The 18,255-nt window shown below is 38.9% G+C and overlaps 1 protein-coding gene across 1 annotated transcript; it reads left to right on the top strand.

The window, feature by feature from the left end:
* Window positions 1-2: 2 nt before the first annotated feature.
* LOC5513839 (something about silencing protein 10) lies at window positions 3-13,756 on the top strand. The gene is made up of 20 exons (XM_032383351.2): window positions 3-151; window positions 290-353; window positions 865-921; window positions 984-1,037; window positions 1,118-1,153; window positions 1,506-1,572; window positions 1,648-1,728; window positions 1,937-2,046; window positions 3,810-3,848; window positions 4,219-4,275; window positions 4,670-4,726; window positions 4,827-4,895; window positions 4,974-5,014; window positions 5,631-5,727; window positions 6,112-6,237; window positions 6,733-6,810; window positions 6,922-7,061; window positions 7,803-7,878; window positions 12,440-12,547; window positions 13,085-13,756. The coding sequence occupies exons 1-20, from the start codon at window positions 135-137 to the stop codon at window positions 13,172-13,174; spliced, it is 1,464 nt and encodes a 487-aa protein (XP_032239242.2). The 5' UTR covers window positions 3-134; the 3' UTR covers window positions 13,175-13,756.
* The last annotated feature ends 4,499 nt before the right edge of the window (window positions 13,757-18,255 follow it).

The raw sequence follows: 18,255 nt of genomic DNA, 5'->3' as shown, positions 1-18,255 counted from the left end.
TACCGCAATGAGCATGCGCCGATCGACAACTCACTTTTCCAACATGGCCGTCGCTGGTTGGGAAATTTTGTAGAACTTTTGGTATTTTGGCTTTGTTTACTTTTCCACGAGAGCTACAAGTAAAACCTATAGAAATGGGACGATCGAAAAGGTTTGTAATTAGGTCGTCTTACTGTTAAGCCATACATTTAAGCCAAAATTATGATCTATGGTTATAATTCGAATCGAATTTACACACGTGGGATTGTTTTGAGCTTGCTCTAACTTCCATGTAAAACCTCGTCCACAGAAGTGCAAAGCCAAAAAAGAAAGCGGAAAGCGAGGAAGAGTCAGATATTTCTGAGCCAGACCCAGTAAGTGTCTTATGTGCTCGAGGCATTCTGTAAGGCTCAAACAACTTTCTAAAAATTAATTCATCTTTTTTTTTGTACTGTGAGCGACTTCAAATAAGTTTGGATGTGGCCTTGAATTCTGTAGCCTAGCTTTCTACTGTTATCCAGCGTATTCAATCGATTAGAATCGATACAGAAAAACCAATCAATAAACTGTATCAAAGAAAATTGTTAAATTTATTGTCTTAATTTATTGATATCGATTGTGATCGATTATAATTGATGCTGGCAAGAGCTTTCCCAATAAGTCTTATCGATTGTATTGATACATACAATTATCTGCATACTATTTCCGATTGCTATCAATTATTATTGATTGCAAATACAATTAGATAACCATCGATTAGAATTAATTAATAATACTGATTTTTGCTTTTGGCGATTGAACACCTCAGGTATTTTTAATTGAAACTACATCATCTTTCATATATAATTGTTCTTAAAAACACATATTGTGTCATTTATTTTCTAGGAATCCGAAGACTATTTCAAAGATGATGTTGGTAAATTCCATTCTAAACGCGACAAGGTATAATAACAGGTCCTTCTGAATGTGAATGGCTTGAGTATTTACTAAAAACATTCATGTAGATTCTTTTAGATCCAGATGACAATGGTGACTCTGATAATTCTAGTGATGAAGAGGTTTGTTTTATAATTTGTCTCAAATCCTGAATAACCCTCCAAAAATGTGTTTTCTGATTTTTTATTATCTTCTGGTGCAGGAAGAAGTAATGGGGCTTGAACTTGGTGATAGTGAGGTATGACATTTTTAATAATCAAATAGGTATCAAATTAATAAAGATGAATCCAGATTTGGTTTGCATTCTTGTTGCCTGTAAACATCCAAGTGGTTTCCAGAGACCAGGGCTCATGAAACACCACAGGTTATGACACATTGATTCTTAAGTGCAACCTTATTTAAAACAGGTGTACACAACAAAAAAAGCAACAAAAGTGATCTTAGTAAACAGCCCACAACAATGTACTCTGATCACTTTTTCTGTACAACTTTTTATATTGGTAAAGCTGTTCTCAATCTATTAACAATGGTCAGATTCCTTTCACTAGAAGTGCTACCTAGTATTTAATTGGTCTCTTATCTAATGGCAGGACAATGTTGAAGATGATGATGATGATGGTGGTGATGATGATGAAGATGATGATGGTCAGACTGAAGGTAAACTCCCTCAGTTATACTGTAGTTATTGAATTACTTTATGCATTTTGAACTTTACTTGCCTTCTACTTGCAGGTCTACCAAGTGATAAAGCCTGGGGAAAGAAGAAGAAGAATTATTATGATGCTGATGTTGGGGATGCTGATATTGAAGTTGGTAAGAAATTGATGCTAAAAGTGCATCTCTTTAGCCATTCTGCAAATATTTATTTCAGCTTGTTACTTTATTTCAATCAAGATTTTAGTTCCATTTAAAAAAACAAGTGGTTAATGTGATCATTTACAAAGTCCCTAAAGTTTAGCTCTGAATTAAGCAAAAGGCTGTACTGTTGATTAAATATAAAACGTGTTTCTCACTTTTTTAGACTCCGAGGAGGAAGCCTGGGCGCTGGAGAAGGAAGAGGAGGAGGAAGCAATTGCTCTACAGAAGCGCATCAACATGGCTTTTGATGATGATGATTTTGACATTACTGAGGTACGTATAGCTCATCAACATGGCTTTTGATGATGATGATTTTGACATTACTGAGGTACGTATAGCGCATCAACATGGCTTTTGATGATGATGATTTTGACATTACTGAGGTACGTATAGCGCATCAACATGGCTTTTGATGATGATGATTTTGACATTACTGAGGTACGTATAGCGCATCAACATGGCTTTTGATGATGATGATTTTGACATTACTGAGGTACGTATAGCGCATCAACATGGCTTTTGATGATGATGATTTTGACATTACTGAGGTACGTATAGCGCATCAACATGGCTTTTGATGATGATGATTTTGACATCACTGAGGTACGTATAGCTCATCAACATGGCTTTTGATGATGATGATTTTGACATTACTGAGGTACGTATAGCGCATCAACATGGCTTTTGATGATGATGATTTTGACATCACTGAGGTACGTATAGCTCATCAACATGGCTTTTGATGGTGATGGTTTTGACATTACTGAGGTACGTATAGCGCATCAACATGGCTTTTGATGGTGATGGTTTTGACATTACTGAGGTACGTATAGCGCATCAACATGGCTTTTGATGGTGATGGTTTTGACATTACTGAGGTACGTATAGCGCATCAACATGGCTTTTGATGATGATGGTTTTGACATTACTGAGGTACGTATAGGGCATCAACATGGCTTTTGGTGGTGATGGTTTTAACATTACTGAGGTGCGCATAGCGCATTAACATGGCTTTTGATGATGATGATTTTGACATTACTGAGGTACGTATAGCGCATCAACATGGCTTTTAATGGTGATGGTTTGACATTACTGAGGTACGTATAGCGCATCAACATGGCTTTTGATGGTAATGGTTTGACATTACTGAGGTATAGCGCATCAACATGGCTTTTGATGGTGATGGTTTTGACATTACTGAGGTATGTATAGCGCATCAACATGGCTTTTGATGATGATGATTTTGACATTACTGAGGTACGTATAACGCATCAACATGGCTTTTGATGATGATGATTTTGACATTACTGAGGTATGTATAGCGCATCAACATGGCTTTTGATGGTGATGGTTTTGACATCACTGAGGTACGTATAGCGCATCAACATGGCTTTTGGTGGTGATGGTTTTGACATTACTGAGGTACGTATAGCGCATCAACATGGCTTTTGATTATGATGATTTTGACATTACTGAGGTACATATAGCTCATCAACATGGCTTTTGATGATGATGATTTTGACATCACTGAGGTACGTATAGTGCATCAACATGGCTTTTGATGGTGATGATTTTGACATCACTGAGGTACATATAGCTCATCAACATGGCTTTTGATGATGATGATTTTGACATTACTGAGGTACGTATAGCGCATCAACATGGCTTTTGATGATGATGATTTTGACATTACTGAGGTATGTATAGCGCAGCAACATGGCTTTTGATGGTGATGATTTTGACATTACTGTGGTACATATATTTTCATCCTTTGTACATTTTAAGAAATAAAATAGAATTAAATTGTGTTTATTTTGGTTTTTTCCTTTTTGGTTCAATCATTAAATTCTGCCTTTTTATGGTTTAAACACTTCTTTTCTGTCTATAAGAGGGCATGGGGGTTTATTGGAGATGGGGCTTTGATAAAGAAAGGAGGCAAGTCTTTTTTACTGTATTAAACACTAGAGGTATTTGTAGCTGTCTCAGATGCTATTAACTAGAGACAAGTGAAAATCATTATTTCTTTTTTATTGCAGAGTGCTCCTGTAGAAGATGATGAAGTGGAATTACAAGAGGTTAGTTATAAAGTGTATGCTGGTGTTTATATTCTCTGTCTGTCTGGTCATCTGTCTGTCTGTTCGTCTGTCTGTTCGTCTATCTGTCTGGTCGTCTCTCTGTCTGGTCATCTGTCTGTCTGTTCGTCTGTCTGTTCGTCTATCTGTCTGGTCGTCTCTCTGTCTGGTCGTCTCTCTGGCTGGTCGTCTGTCTGTCTGGTCGTCTGTCTGTCTGGTCGTCTGTCTGTCTGGTCATCTGTCTGTCTGGTCGTCTGTCTGTCTGGTCGTCTGTCTGTCTGGTCGTCTGTCTGGCTGTCTGATACATTAAATATCCTCTTTTAATTTATCCTGGCCTTTCTTTGCTAACATTTTACTTTTGGCTGCCTCTCAGGATGAGAAGACTGTGGCACTAGACCTTACAAAGCTGACTAAGGAACAGAAGCTGGAGGTACAAAACTAAAAGAATATTTTTATATTATTATATGACACTTATAAATCTTGCGCTCTGATTGGTCGAGTTACCATGTGTTATAAGAGAACGCATGCACACTTGGCATCAGCATATACGTGCTCTCCAAAAACTAGATTGTAATGTGAAAAAAAATATTGTTGTATAAAACAAATAGTTCTCATTTTTGCATGCGTCTGTTCTAATAGATACACAGAAGACTTTACAGTGTGTAGTTAAATACACACAGGAAAATAGCCACTACTGCCACTACAGGCTACTGATAATGCATGTTAAATAGCGGGCTAACTTTTATGTCTACTGTATAACACTGTATGAATGCACCATTAGAGTTTCTATTTACTTTTTTTAATAATCTGTGTTTTTTTTTTAGATTTTATCCAGAGATTCCCCAGAGCTCTTTGAGCTGTTGAATGAAATGAAAACAAAGGTATTAATGCACTCCTCTGTTTGTTTTTCTTTTGGACAAATAAGTTTGAAACATTGTTTCCTGCTATGTTTGCTAATGCTATATTGTACTTGCCCTTCAGTTGAGAGAAATAGTTGATTGTCTCAACCCTCTTCTTGACTTGGTGAAGCAAGGCCACATTCCTGATGAGGTATATATAGTACTTTTTTGGATTAAATAATTTAACATACAGTACGTAATGTATTACATTAGACTTTGTTTTTTTCAGGGTGCAAAATACATCGAATTGAAACACAAGTTATATTTAACGTAAGTGACACTTGAAGGATGTTTATTTTTTCAGTGCCTTAGTACCTGAGAATATTTTGTTGATCCTGCCATATTGATCATTTGATCTGATTTTGAGTAGCATATCTGTATGTGAATTTCTTATTGATATTTTTTGCATCATTTTTTAAACTACAAACAAGGCTGGATTTGAATGACACATAGTTGTGAACTCTCCCACATTAGGCAGGTTTCTCAAGATTTTGAACACTTTCTCAGGCCTATTTTTCTCCAAAATATCCATACATTAACTGTATTCTTCCGCATTAGCTATCTTAGTGCTTCTGATACATTCACTGTATTTTCTCAAGATTTCCCCTAAGGCGAGATGACAGCTATGATGACACACACAAAAATCCATGAAATTTGAAATAGTTTGCAATCTACTGTATTTAGAGGAACTCCCTGCCTTTGATGTAAAAAGAAAATTTTTTTTTAAATGAAACATTTTTCAATTAACAATAACAGCTCCAGCCTTAAACATTTTCAAAAACCTTCAAACAACTAAAATTATTTCCCACGACTTAATATTTCATTATGGCAACTAGTATCTCCAGGGATCCCATATATTAATAATGCTAAATAATGTTCCTTGTAGCTACTGCATCAATATTGCATTTTACCTGCGTCTGAAAGCTCAGCAGGCATCTGTCAAAGACCATCCAGTCATTGCTAGAATAGTTCAACTCCGAACGGTAAGCCAGTTGGTGGCATGGTAATAAGAACCAAACCAACTTTTGTATACAGTCAGTAGACTTTAACAGTGTGATGCACCCATAGTCACTCTTACTAGCCAACCAGTGAGTCAAACAAATGCTTAGGTGCACATAAGACAATGTTGGAATCCTGCTCCTACTGTATGTAGCTATGAAGTTTGTGTCAATTGAACTGTAACGACAGTACTGCATGCTAATTCGCTAACTTTCTTTTTTTTAATATATTTTTGGCAACAGTACAGTACAGCATAGTACAGTGTACTCACAGTGTAAATGTGCACGTTGTTAAAAAAAGGTCTCCTGGTTCATTAGTAGGGTGTTTGCTATACTTAATTATTGTTTTCTTGGCACCCACCCATGTAGCTAATAAAAGAACTTGAACCAACTGACTCAAGACTTGAGGAAGACATTGAGACGCTTCTTGCAATGCACAAAAATGGGGAGTTACCAAATGCAAGTATGGTCCAAACCAAGAAATCCAACTTAAAGGTACATTTTGCAGTAGGCAAGTCATGTATATGTAGGGAATGCCAAAGAGGAGTCTTTTTTAACCTTAAAGAATGCTAGATTTTTAGCCTCTTCCTACTTTAGCAAATCTGGCTGTCTTTGCTTACCTAGTTCAGTACATGTCAGTGGCAAGGGTTTCTAGAGGATACTGTATGTTTAGGGAAGGAGCCCAAGGGAAAGGGAGGGATAGAGAGGACTGGTGGGAGTTGTGAGTTGTCTATAGGCTGATTTAGACAACACAATTTAGTTGTATGCAACACCTCTACAACTCAAGCTGTAGAGTGTAAATCCTACGACTCCACTAGGGCTAAGACATGTTGTAAATCGGTTGCATACGGCTAAATCGTGCTGTGGACTTAAAGATGGCTAAGGCAATAAGGTCTAACTCTCCAAAATACTGTAGTCTGGGGGATGTCTCATAGACATTGAGGGAGTCACTTGATCTATGTGCTCATTGTAATGATGTATTTGATGCAGGAGAAGCTTGGTAAAAAGTCTAAACAAACACAGAAGTTATCCGCTTTGCTGGCTTCAAGTGATGAGAGTGACACTGAGGTATTACATTACCAAAATAAGAGTTCCCCTATTGCATTTCAAGGGACAGGGAACATCAGAGGAGAGAGAGAAGGAATTGTTGGTTTACTAATGATTCTAATGTTCTTTCAGGTCAAACTGAACATGCGCCACCAGGCAAAATCCAAGAAAAGAAAGCACACAGATAAGGAAGACATTGATCCCCTCGCTTATTACGAGGAAGTGAAAATGAATAAAAAGAAGGCCAAGGAGATGAAGGAGATGACAGCCAGGTATGTTTTCCTTCCTTAACCATAATCCAATGTGTTCTGGAGACTTATATTTACTAAATCTGTACAGTGTTCAGATATTTAGAGTGATATTGTGACTAACTATATGCTATGCGTACCCGAGAAATATGAGATTTCTTTTGTGGTTGTGCATGTGAGATCAATACTCTTGGGTACCAGAGCTGCCAGACTTCTTTCGTCCAGTGATGCTTTGAGCGTTACTGGACGAGAGAAGCCTGGAGGCTTTGATACCCAGGGTAGTGAGATAAACAGTAGATGAAGTTGGCAAAAACGAAATTACGTATATGGATAAACAAAAGATTTGGCCCAAGGTCCTTACAAATAGTCTTTGTGGCCAGTTTTGAAATGCCAAGTTTGAAGTCTTTGAACGGATAATGAGCCGCAGCATTTGATAAATGGAATGGTTCAAATTGGAGATCCTGGTATAATTGTAATTATTTATGTAGGATTTGCAAATCGTGCATCAAAATATTACTGCGATTATTTCAATAATTTCAATATCTTGCGAACTTTCGCCAGTAATATTTTACTGCCCGTCTTTTGCTTTTTTTTATTGGTCAGCGCCGTGCGAAGATATGGCGTGATTGGAAACCATTTCACAGTTTTTTTGATTTACTGAAGTCAGAAGGCGATTAGTGTTGGAAATTGTCGGCGAGTGTTCGCACAACATTGAAAACTGCAGTAAAACAGCGAATCACTGCTGACCAGTTTATTTATTGCCAGGCTGGCTCATGAGCCTGAGTACCAAGCGGACGAGGAGGGCGATGGCGAGGGCGGTAAACGAGCTATTACATACAAGGTACAATAACCCCGTACTTTTAATACACTATTAGTGCGGTAAACGAGCTATTACATACAAGGTACAATAACCCCGTACTTTTAATACACTATTAGTGCGGTAAACGAGCTATTACATACAAGGTACAGTTACTCCGTACTTTTAATACACTATTAGTGCGGTAAACGAGCTATTACATACAAGGTACAGTAACTCTGAACTTTTAATACACTATTAGTGCGGTAAACGAGCTATTACATACAAGGTACTGTTACTCCGTACTTTTAATACACTATTAGGGCGGTAAACGAGCTATTACATACAAGGTACAGTAACTCCGTACTTTTAATACACTATTAGGGCGGTAAACGAGCTATTACATACAAGGTACAGTTACTCCGTACTTTTAATACACTATTAGGGCGGTAAACGAGCTATTACATACAAGGTACAGTAACTACACACTTTTAATACACTATTAGAGCGGTAAACGAGCTATTACATACAAGGTACAGTTACTCCGTACTTTTAATACACTATTAGGGCGGTAAACGAGCTATTACATACAAGGTACAGTAACTCTGCACTTTTAATACACTATTAGAGCGGTAAACGAGCTATTACATACAAGGTACTGTTACTCCGTACTTTTAATACACTATTAGGGCGGTAAACGAGCTATTACATACAAGGTACAGTAACTCCGTACTTTTAATACACTATTAGGGCGGTAAACGAGCTATTACATACAAGGTACAGTAACTACACACTTTTAATACACTATTAGGGCGGTAAACGAGCTATTACATGAAAGGTACAGTAACACGGTAACTCCGTACATTTAATACACTATTAGAGCGGTAAACGGGCTATTACATACAAAATACAGTAACTGCACACTTTTAATACACTATAAGGGCGGTAAACGAGCTATTACATACAAGGTACAGTAACTGCGCACTTTTAATACACTATTATGGCGGTAAACGAGCTATTACATACAAGGTACAGTAACTCTGCACTTTTAATACACTATTATGGCGGTAAACGAGCTATTACATACAAGGTACAGTAACTCTGCTCTTTTAATACACTATTAGAGCGGTAAACGAGCTATTACATACAAGGTACAGTTACTCCGTACTTTTAATACACTATTAGGGCGGTAAACGAGCTATTACATGAAAGGTACAGTAACTCGGTAACTCCGTACATTTAATACACTATTAGAGCGGTAAACGAGCTATTACATACAAGGTACAGTTACTCTGCACTTTTAATACACTATAAGGGCGGTAAATGAGCTATTACGTACAAGGCACAGTTACTTAAATCAATATTAGGGCGATAAACGAGCTATTACATACAAGATACAGTAACTACACACTTTTAATACACTATTAGGGCAGTAAACGAGCTATTACATACAAGATACAGTAACTGCGCACTTTTAATACACTATTAGGGCGGTAAACGAGCTATTACATACAAGGTACAGTAACTCTGAACTTTTAATACACTATAAGGGCGGTAAATGAGCTATTACGTACAAGGCACAGTTACTTAAATCAATATTAGGGCGGTAAACGAGCTATTACATACAAGATACAGTAACTACACACTTTTGATACACTATTAGGGCGGTAAACGAGCTATTACATACAAGGTACAGTAACTCTGAACTTTTAATACACTATTAGGGCGGTAAACGAGCTATTACATGAAAGGTACAGTAACACGGTAACTCCGTACATTTAATACACTATTAGAGCGGTAAACGGGCTATTACATACAAAATACAGTAACTGCACACTTTTAATACACTATAAGGGCGGTAAACGAGCTATTACATACAAGGTACAGTAACTGCGCACTTTTAATACACTATTATGGCGGTAAACGAGCTATTACATACAAGGTACAGTAACTCTGCACTTTTAATACACTATTATGGCGGTAAACGAGCTATTACATACAAGGTACAGTAACTCTGCACTTTTAATACACTATTAGATCGGTAAACGAGCTATTACATACAAGGTACAGTTACTCCGTACTTTTAATACACTATTAGGGCGGTAAACGAGCTATTACATGAAAGGTACAGTAACACGGTAACTCCGTACATTTAATACACTATTAGAGCGGTAAACGGGCTATTACATACAAAATACAGTAACTGCACACTTTTAATACACTATAAGGGCGGTAAACGAGCTATTACATACAAGGTACAGTAACTGCGCACTTTTAATACACTATTATGGCGGTAAACGAGCTATTACATACAAGGTACAGTAACTCCGTACTTTTAATACACTATTATGGCGGTAAACGAGCTATTACATACAAGGTACAGTAACTCTGCACTTTTAATACACTATTAGGGCGGTAAACGAGCTATTACATACAAGGTACAGTTACTCCGTACTTTTAATACACTATTATGGCGGTAAACGAGCTATTACATACAAGGTACAGTAACTCTGCACTTTTAATACACTATTAGGGCGGTAAACGAGCTATTACATACAAGGTACAGTAACTCTGCTCTTTTAATACACTATTAGAGCGGTAAACGAGCTATTACATACAAGGTACAGTTACTCCGTACTTTTAATACACTATTAGGGCGGTAAACGAGCTATTACATACAAGGTACAGTAACTCTGCACTTTTAATACACTATTAGGGCGGTAAACGAGCTATTACATACAAGGTACAGTAACTCTGCTCTTTTAATACACTATTAGGGCGGTAAACGAGCTATTACATGAAGGGTACAGTAACTCGGTAACTCCGTACATTTAATACACTATTAGAGCGGTAAACGAGCTATTACATACAAGGTACAGTTACTCTGCACTTTTAATACACTATAAGGGCGGTAAATGAGCTATTACGTACAAGGCACAGTTACTTAAATCAATATTAGGGCGATAAACGAGCTATTACATACAAGATACAGTAACTACACACTTTTAATACACTATTAGGGCAGTAAACGAGCTATTACATACAAGATACAGTAACTGCGCACTTTTAATACACTATTAGGGCGGTAAACGAGCTATTACATACAAGGTACAGTAACTCTGAACTTTTAATACACTATAAGGGCGGTAAATGAGCTATTACGTACAAGGCACAGTTACTTAAATCAATATTAGGGCGGTAAACGAGCTATTACATACAAGATACAGTAACTACACACTTTTAATACACTATTAGGGCGGTAAACGAGCTATTACATACAAGGTACAGTAACTCTGAACTTTTAATACACTATTAGGGCGGTAAACGAGCTATTACATACAAGGTACAGTTACTCCGTACTTTTAATACACTATTAGGGCGGTAAACGAGCTATTACATGAAAGGTACAGTAACACGGTAACTCCGTACATTTAATACACTATTAGAACGGTAAACGGGCTATTACATGAAAGGTACAGTAACTGCGCACTTTTAATACACTATTAGGGCGGTAAACGAGCTATTACATACAAGATACAGTAACTGCGCACTTTTAATACACTATTAGGGCGGTAAACGAGCTATTACATACAAGGTACAGTAACTCTGAACTTTTAATACACTATAAGGGCGGTAAATGAGCTATTACGTACAAGGCACAGTCACTTAAATCAATATTAGGGCGGTAAACGAGCTATTACATACAAGATACAGTAACTACACACTTTTAATACACTATTAGGGCGGTAAACGAGCTATTACATACAAGATACAGTAACTGCGCACTTTTAATACACTATTAGGGCGGTAAACGAGCTATTACATACAAGGTACAGTAACTCTGAACTTTTAATACACTATAAGGGCGGTAAATGAGCTATTACGTACAAGGCACAGTTACTTAAATCAATATTAGGGCGGTAAACGAGCTATTACATACAAGATACAGTAACTACACACTTTTAATACACTATTAGGGCGGTAAACGAGCTATTACATACAAGGTACAGTAACTCTGAACTTTTAATACACTATTAGGGCGGTAAACGAGCTATTACATACAAAATACAGTAACTGCACACTTTTAATACACTATCAGGGCGGTAAACGAGCTATTACATACAAGGTACAATAACCCCGTACTTTAAACACACTATTAGGGCTGTATACGAACAATAAAATACAAGGTACAGTAACTGCGCACTTTTAATACACTATTAGGGCGGTAAACGAGCTATTACATACAAGATAAGTAACTACACACTTTTAATACACTATTAGGGCGGTAAACGAGCTATTACATACAAGCTACAGTAACTCTGTACTTTTAATACACTATAAGGGCGGTAAACGAGCTATTACATACCAGGAACTCACCTTTCTCAGCAGTTTACTAGGACACTTTAATTTTAACCAATGAAACCTTAAATATTTCTCGATTGAAAAAAAAAGTGCCATCTAAGAGGACTTTTATTTATAGTTCAAATCCATTCATCGTTCCAATCGATTCATCATTCGAATCCACTACATTATGTAGAATTCTTGAAATCTGTTGCACGATTTCCCGTGGCGAAAGTTATAACTTTTTTATTATTCCTTTTATCAGATTTCCAAGAACAAGGGACTGACTGCCAGGAAAAAGAAGCAGGAGAGAAATCCTCGTGTGAAACTTAAAAAGAAATACTCCAAGGCGGTGATCAAGCGCAAGAGTCAGGTACTGAAACATAGCACGCGATCTAAAGTCACTTCGATCAACGCTCAATTTTGCATGTTTCGGTGTAGATTTATAAACTGACGGAAGTATGATCAATGGTTGTTAACAATCACACATTGGCAGGGCTCAGAACTCCCGGATTTCTAATTACAGCGATTCGAAATTTTCCCACCCCTACCACTGATATTTGGCTTAGACTCCCCCCCCCCCCCCCCCCCCTACATGTTCACACAAAATAAATGACTTTCTTAAAGGCCTTAATTATGTTACCCCCTCCCCCACAATTATATATATATATATCTGAGCTCTACTGGAACTGATGCATTTTTCGAGAAAACATGATGTGTATAAAAAGTGTACAATCAATGTCAAGATCTTCCAGTCATGTGGAATGAATGTGGAAAAACTACACTTTTTTTGTTCAAAAGCAATTTCCTTGAATAATGATGATATTGTTTGTATGAGTCGGTTTTAAACCTTTAGATTTCTGGGGAAATTTCGGCCAACTTCTCACACTTCGTGTGCCCACGTTTTCAGGTCCGTGCTGTGGTGAATGAAGAGACTCGTTACGGTGGAGAAACTACCGGAATTCGCTCCCAGCTCTCGCGCAGCATTAAGATCAAATGAGTGAAGATGGTTTACACTTGGCCACAACACTTGGTTTAATGAGGGAGGAGGAAAGGAGAGCAACGAGGAAGAAATTGTTATGAAAATGGGAGGGGGGGGGGGCAGCCTCGAAATTTTAAGAAAAAGGGAGGAATTGGAATGAAGTAGTTGGAGAAACAGCCTTCGAAATCTAAGGGATGAGGGAGAAATTGTAAAAGAAATTTATCATTCATCGAGTGCTTCACGGGTATCAAGCTAATTCAGGTTTGAAAAAGCTGGAGTATTCTTGTTTATGTTGCTGCAAACATTTACATTGCTTTCAGAGACAGTGATTTAACCCTCTACAGGTTTCGCATGAAGCAATGTGGGTTACGATAAACTACATAGATTGTCGAGTCTATTATTTTGTATCGTAACCCCATTGGTTCATGGGTGACATAAACCTATTTCACAAAAAATTTTCAGTGCAAATGGCGGATGGCAAAGGGTAAATGGCTTTTAGGTACTAATTAAGCGTAAAATTAAAGGTGTTAAATAAAGCCCAGCAATGTCAGAGCCAAGCATTTGGAACCTTTAATGAATAATTGTTTGGATTTATCCATATTCTTCGAGACTGCACAGGATTATTCAGCTTTCCAAACCTGAACAAGTCTTTTTTTACGCCCGTTTGTTTACACATGGATTCTCCGAGTGCAGCCAAAAATAAACCTGTTTTTTTTTTTAATTTGGCATTGCAAAGCAAATGATGATTTGAAAATGGAAGTTCTGCGACCGAAGGATATTATTGGTCTCATTATATCTTAACCGAATGCAGGATTATATGGATCAATCTGCGATAATCCATTCTCTGTCTCGCTCTTCAATCGCTGGAGTCCATTTATAACTTTTACATTTGCAAATAATTAGTACTCAGTACCTTTTTGTCTTGGAACTTCCATTTGCCATTTTTCGTTCCAGCTGACCATGTTTCAGATTTTTGATAAAGGCTGGTTGCGACAGCACGATTTAGTCGTATTCGACTTGCCCTCAACACCTCTACAACTCGAGTCGTAGAATGTAAATCAGCCTACGACTCCGTTACGACGTTCAGCTGCGAAGGTCGTAGTGTGTAATTCGGGCTTAGCCAATGGGCATACAAGATTGGCTCTCACATGCCTGATTTAGTGCGCATGACAGGTTCATGCGTGACTAATATAATAAGCAGTATTCCAGTGCATTTGTGGCAGCATTGAATGTAAAACTTCGATTCGCCCAGACCCTGAGCTCTTCTTAGGGAAACCTGTGAAGACAAACTCATTCTACTATTGTTAACCAGTGGGGGGGGGGGGGGGGGGCGATACAGGAATATTAAGAAAATTTGGGGCCCAGCCACGCCCCTACAGGTTATTAACTTTTATTTTTTATAAATATTAGGGGGAGGGGCATGTGCCCCCCCCCCCCCCCCCCCCCCCGCTACGGCCCGAACATTCTTGCCCGATTGTTTTTTCACCTTCTATTTAACAACTACACTTTGCATGGTGGCAAAACAATAAAATGTAAACTCATTCGCATTTAACAAAGTGGCATGAAAGGCGGTGCGCAAAATTGCTGTCCTCGCAAATACTCACCATTACTTTTTTCGGAGTACGGTATCCATCAAATCGTGCGCTCTGATTGGCTCTTTTGAGGTCCGTTATCCTACGATCCGGACCCCGCGACAACGGCCCGCTCACCTCCAAAACTCGAAATAGTGAGTTGATTTGTAAAATTCCCATGGGAAACTGGATTTTTACTCCCGAGGTTATAGATCTTCACACTAAAACGGCATTTTATTGTCATTTTATCTAGAATCGTTGACTTTACGGAAAATCGGCTTCAAACTCCCTGTGTTTTGACAATTTCCCGCCATAATGATTTTGCAACACGCGCGACAATTTCAAGTTTGCTGAAAGTTTATTTGGGATATAAAGGCAGCAAATCGTCTCTTCATACGAAGATAAACGACAAATCACTCTAGGAATTTACCTGCATAACCAGCTTAACGTATCCACATTCAGGAGAAGTTCTTTAGTGAATATAATTTATCGTCTGTGAAGGATTTAAAGCGAAAGAAGACATTTCTACGATCAATTCGAGTTGAGAACTGCGTATCAATCTGGACTAAATTATTTTACAAAAATGTTGGTCAAAACTCAGAGAATGTCTTCTTCAAAGATTCTGTATTTCTGGAGGATTAAAAGCGTTGTGTGGAAATACAAAATCGAGTTTATTGAATGATCATCGAAACCTCGCCTCGTGCAATCATAAGCCCGTAAGGTAAACAAAGTTGGAAAATCTATTGAGGAAAAAAAAATGTTATTTCCCAGCTAAGGGTCGGTCCGTAGGCCGAAGTCAGTATTTTTAAGGCCGAGGTCACAGTATTTCACGATACGGACCTCCCAGCTGGTAAATAACATATATTTATCCCAAGCAGTTAAACAGACCGAAACAACTTGATTTAAACAGTCTGTCATTGTAGCAAAATACCTAGTGTTAGAAAGGGTGATCGAAGGTGTATGGTGTATCACCTTGCCGCTTACATGGTAATAGTCGGGTTGAGTAGTGTATGATGTATTACCTTGGGGCTGACATGGTAGAAGTCCGGATGATGAGTAGTGTATGGTGTATTACCTTGGAGCTGACATGATAGAAGTCGGGATGATGTGTAGTGTATGGTGTATTACCTTGGGGCTGACATGGTAGAAGTCCGGGTGATGAGTAGTGTATGGTGTATTACCTTGGAGCTGACATTGTAGAAGTCCGGGTGATGAGTAGTGTATGATGTATTACCTTGTAGCTGGCATGGTAGAAGTCAGGGTGATGAGTAGTGTAATGTGTATTACCTTGGAGCTGACATAGTAGAAGTCCGGGTGATGAGTAGTGTATGGTGTATTTCCTTGGAGCTGACATAGTAGAAGTCCGGGTGATGAGTAGTGTATGGTGTATTACCTTGGAGGTGACATTGTAGAAGTCCGGGTGATGAGTAGTGTATGGTGTATTACCTTGGAGCCTCCATAGTAGAATTCCAAGTGATGAGTAGTGTATGGTGTATTACCTTGGAGCTGGCATAGTAGAAGTCCGGGTGATGAGTAGTGTATGGTGTATTACCTTGGTGCTGACATAGTAGATGTACGGATGATGAATAGTGTATGGTGTATTACCTTGGAGCTGACACGGTAGAAGTCCGGGTGATGAGTAGTGTATGGTGTACTATTTTGTAGCTGACATTGTAGAAATCCGGGTGATTAGTAGTGTATGGTGCATTACCTTGGAGCTGGCATTGTAGAAGTCCGGGTAATGAGTAGTGTATGGTGTATTACCTTGGGGCTGACATGGTAGAAGTCCGGGTGATGAGTAGTGTATGGTGTATTACCTTGGAGCTGGCATAGTAGAAGTCCGGGTGATGAGTAGTGTATGGTGTATTACCTTGGGGCTGACATGGTAGAAGTCCGAGTGATGAGTAGTGTATGGTGTATTACCTTGGAGCTGACATGGTAGAAGTCCGGATGATGTGTAGTGTATGGTGTATTACCTTGGGGCTGACATGGTAGAAGTCCGAGTGATTAGTAGTGTATGGTGCATTACCTTGGAGCTGGCATTGTAGAAGTCCGGGTAATGAGTAGTGTATGGTGTATTACCTTGGGGCTGGCATGGTAGAAGTCCGGGTGATGAGTAGTGTATGGTTTATTACCTTGGAGCTGACATGGTAGAAGTCGGGATGATGTGTAGCGTATGGTGTATTACCTTGGAGCTGACATTGTAGAAGTCAGGGTCATGAGTAGTGTATGGTGTATTACCTTGGGACTGACATGGTAGAAGTCCGAGTGATGAGTAGTGTATGGTGTATTACCTTGTAGCTGGCATGGTAGAAGTCCGGGTGATGAGTAGTGTATGGTGTATTACCTTGGGGCTGACATGGTAGAAGTCCGAGTGATGAGTAGTGTATGGTGTATTACCTTGAAGCTGACATGGTAGAAGTCCGGATGATGTGTAGTGTATGGTGTATTACCTTGGGGCTGACATAGTAGAATTCCGGGTGATGAGTAGTGTATGGTGTATTACCTTGGAGCTGACATAGTAGAATTCCGGGTGATGAGTAGTGTATGGTGTATTACCTTGGGGCTGACATGGTAGAAGTCCGAGTGATGAGTAGTGTATGGTGTATTACCTTGGAGCTGACATGGTAGAAGTCCGGATGATGTGTAGTGTATGGTGTATTACCTTGGGGCTGACATGGTAGAAGTCCGAGTGATTAGTAGTGTATGGTGCATTACCTTGGAGCTGGCATTGTAGAAGTCCGGGTAATGAGTAGTGTATGGTGTATTACCTTGGGGCTGGCATGGTAGAAGTCCGGGTGATGAGTAGTGTATGGTGTATTATCTTGTAGCTGGCATGGTAGAAGTCCGGGTGATGAGTAGTGTATGATGTATTACCTTGGAGCCTCCATAGTAGAATTCCGAGTGATGAGTAGTGTATGGTGTATTACCTTGGAGCTGACATGGTAGAAGTCCGGATGATGAGTAGTGTATGGTGTATTACCTTGGAGCTGACATGGTAGAAGTCCGGGTGATGAGTAGTGTATGGTGTGTTACCTTGGAGCTGACATAGTAGAATTCCGGGTGATGAGTAGTGTATGGTTTATTACCTTGGAGCTGACATGGTAGAAGTCCGGATGATGTGTAGTGTATGGTGTATTACCTTGGGGCTGACATGGTAGAAGTCCGAGTGATGAGTAGTGTATGGTGTATTACCTTGGAGCTGACATTGTAGAAGTCAGGGTCATGAGTAGTGTATGGTGTATTACCTTGGGGCTGACATGGTAGAAGTCCGAGTGATTAGTAGTGGATGGTGCATTACCTTGGAGCTGGCATTGTAGAAGTCCGGGTAATGAGTAGTGTATGGTGTATTACCTTGGGGCTGGCATGGTAGAAGTCCGGGTGATGAGTAGTGTATGGTTTATTACCTTGGAGCTGACATGGTAGAAGTCGGGATGATGTGTAGTGTATGGTGTATTACCTTGGAGCTGACATTGTAGAAGTCAGGGTCATGAGTAGTGTATGGTGTATTACCTTGGGGCTGACATG

This window comes from Nematostella vectensis, chromosome 13, assembly GCF_932526225.1.
Source record: "Nematostella vectensis chromosome 13, jaNemVect1.1, whole genome shotgun sequence".
In the NCBI taxonomy this organism is placed as follows: domain Eukaryota; kingdom Metazoa; phylum Cnidaria; class Anthozoa; order Actiniaria; family Edwardsiidae; genus Nematostella; species Nematostella vectensis.
This window is presented reverse-complemented; position numbering and strand designations above follow the sequence as displayed.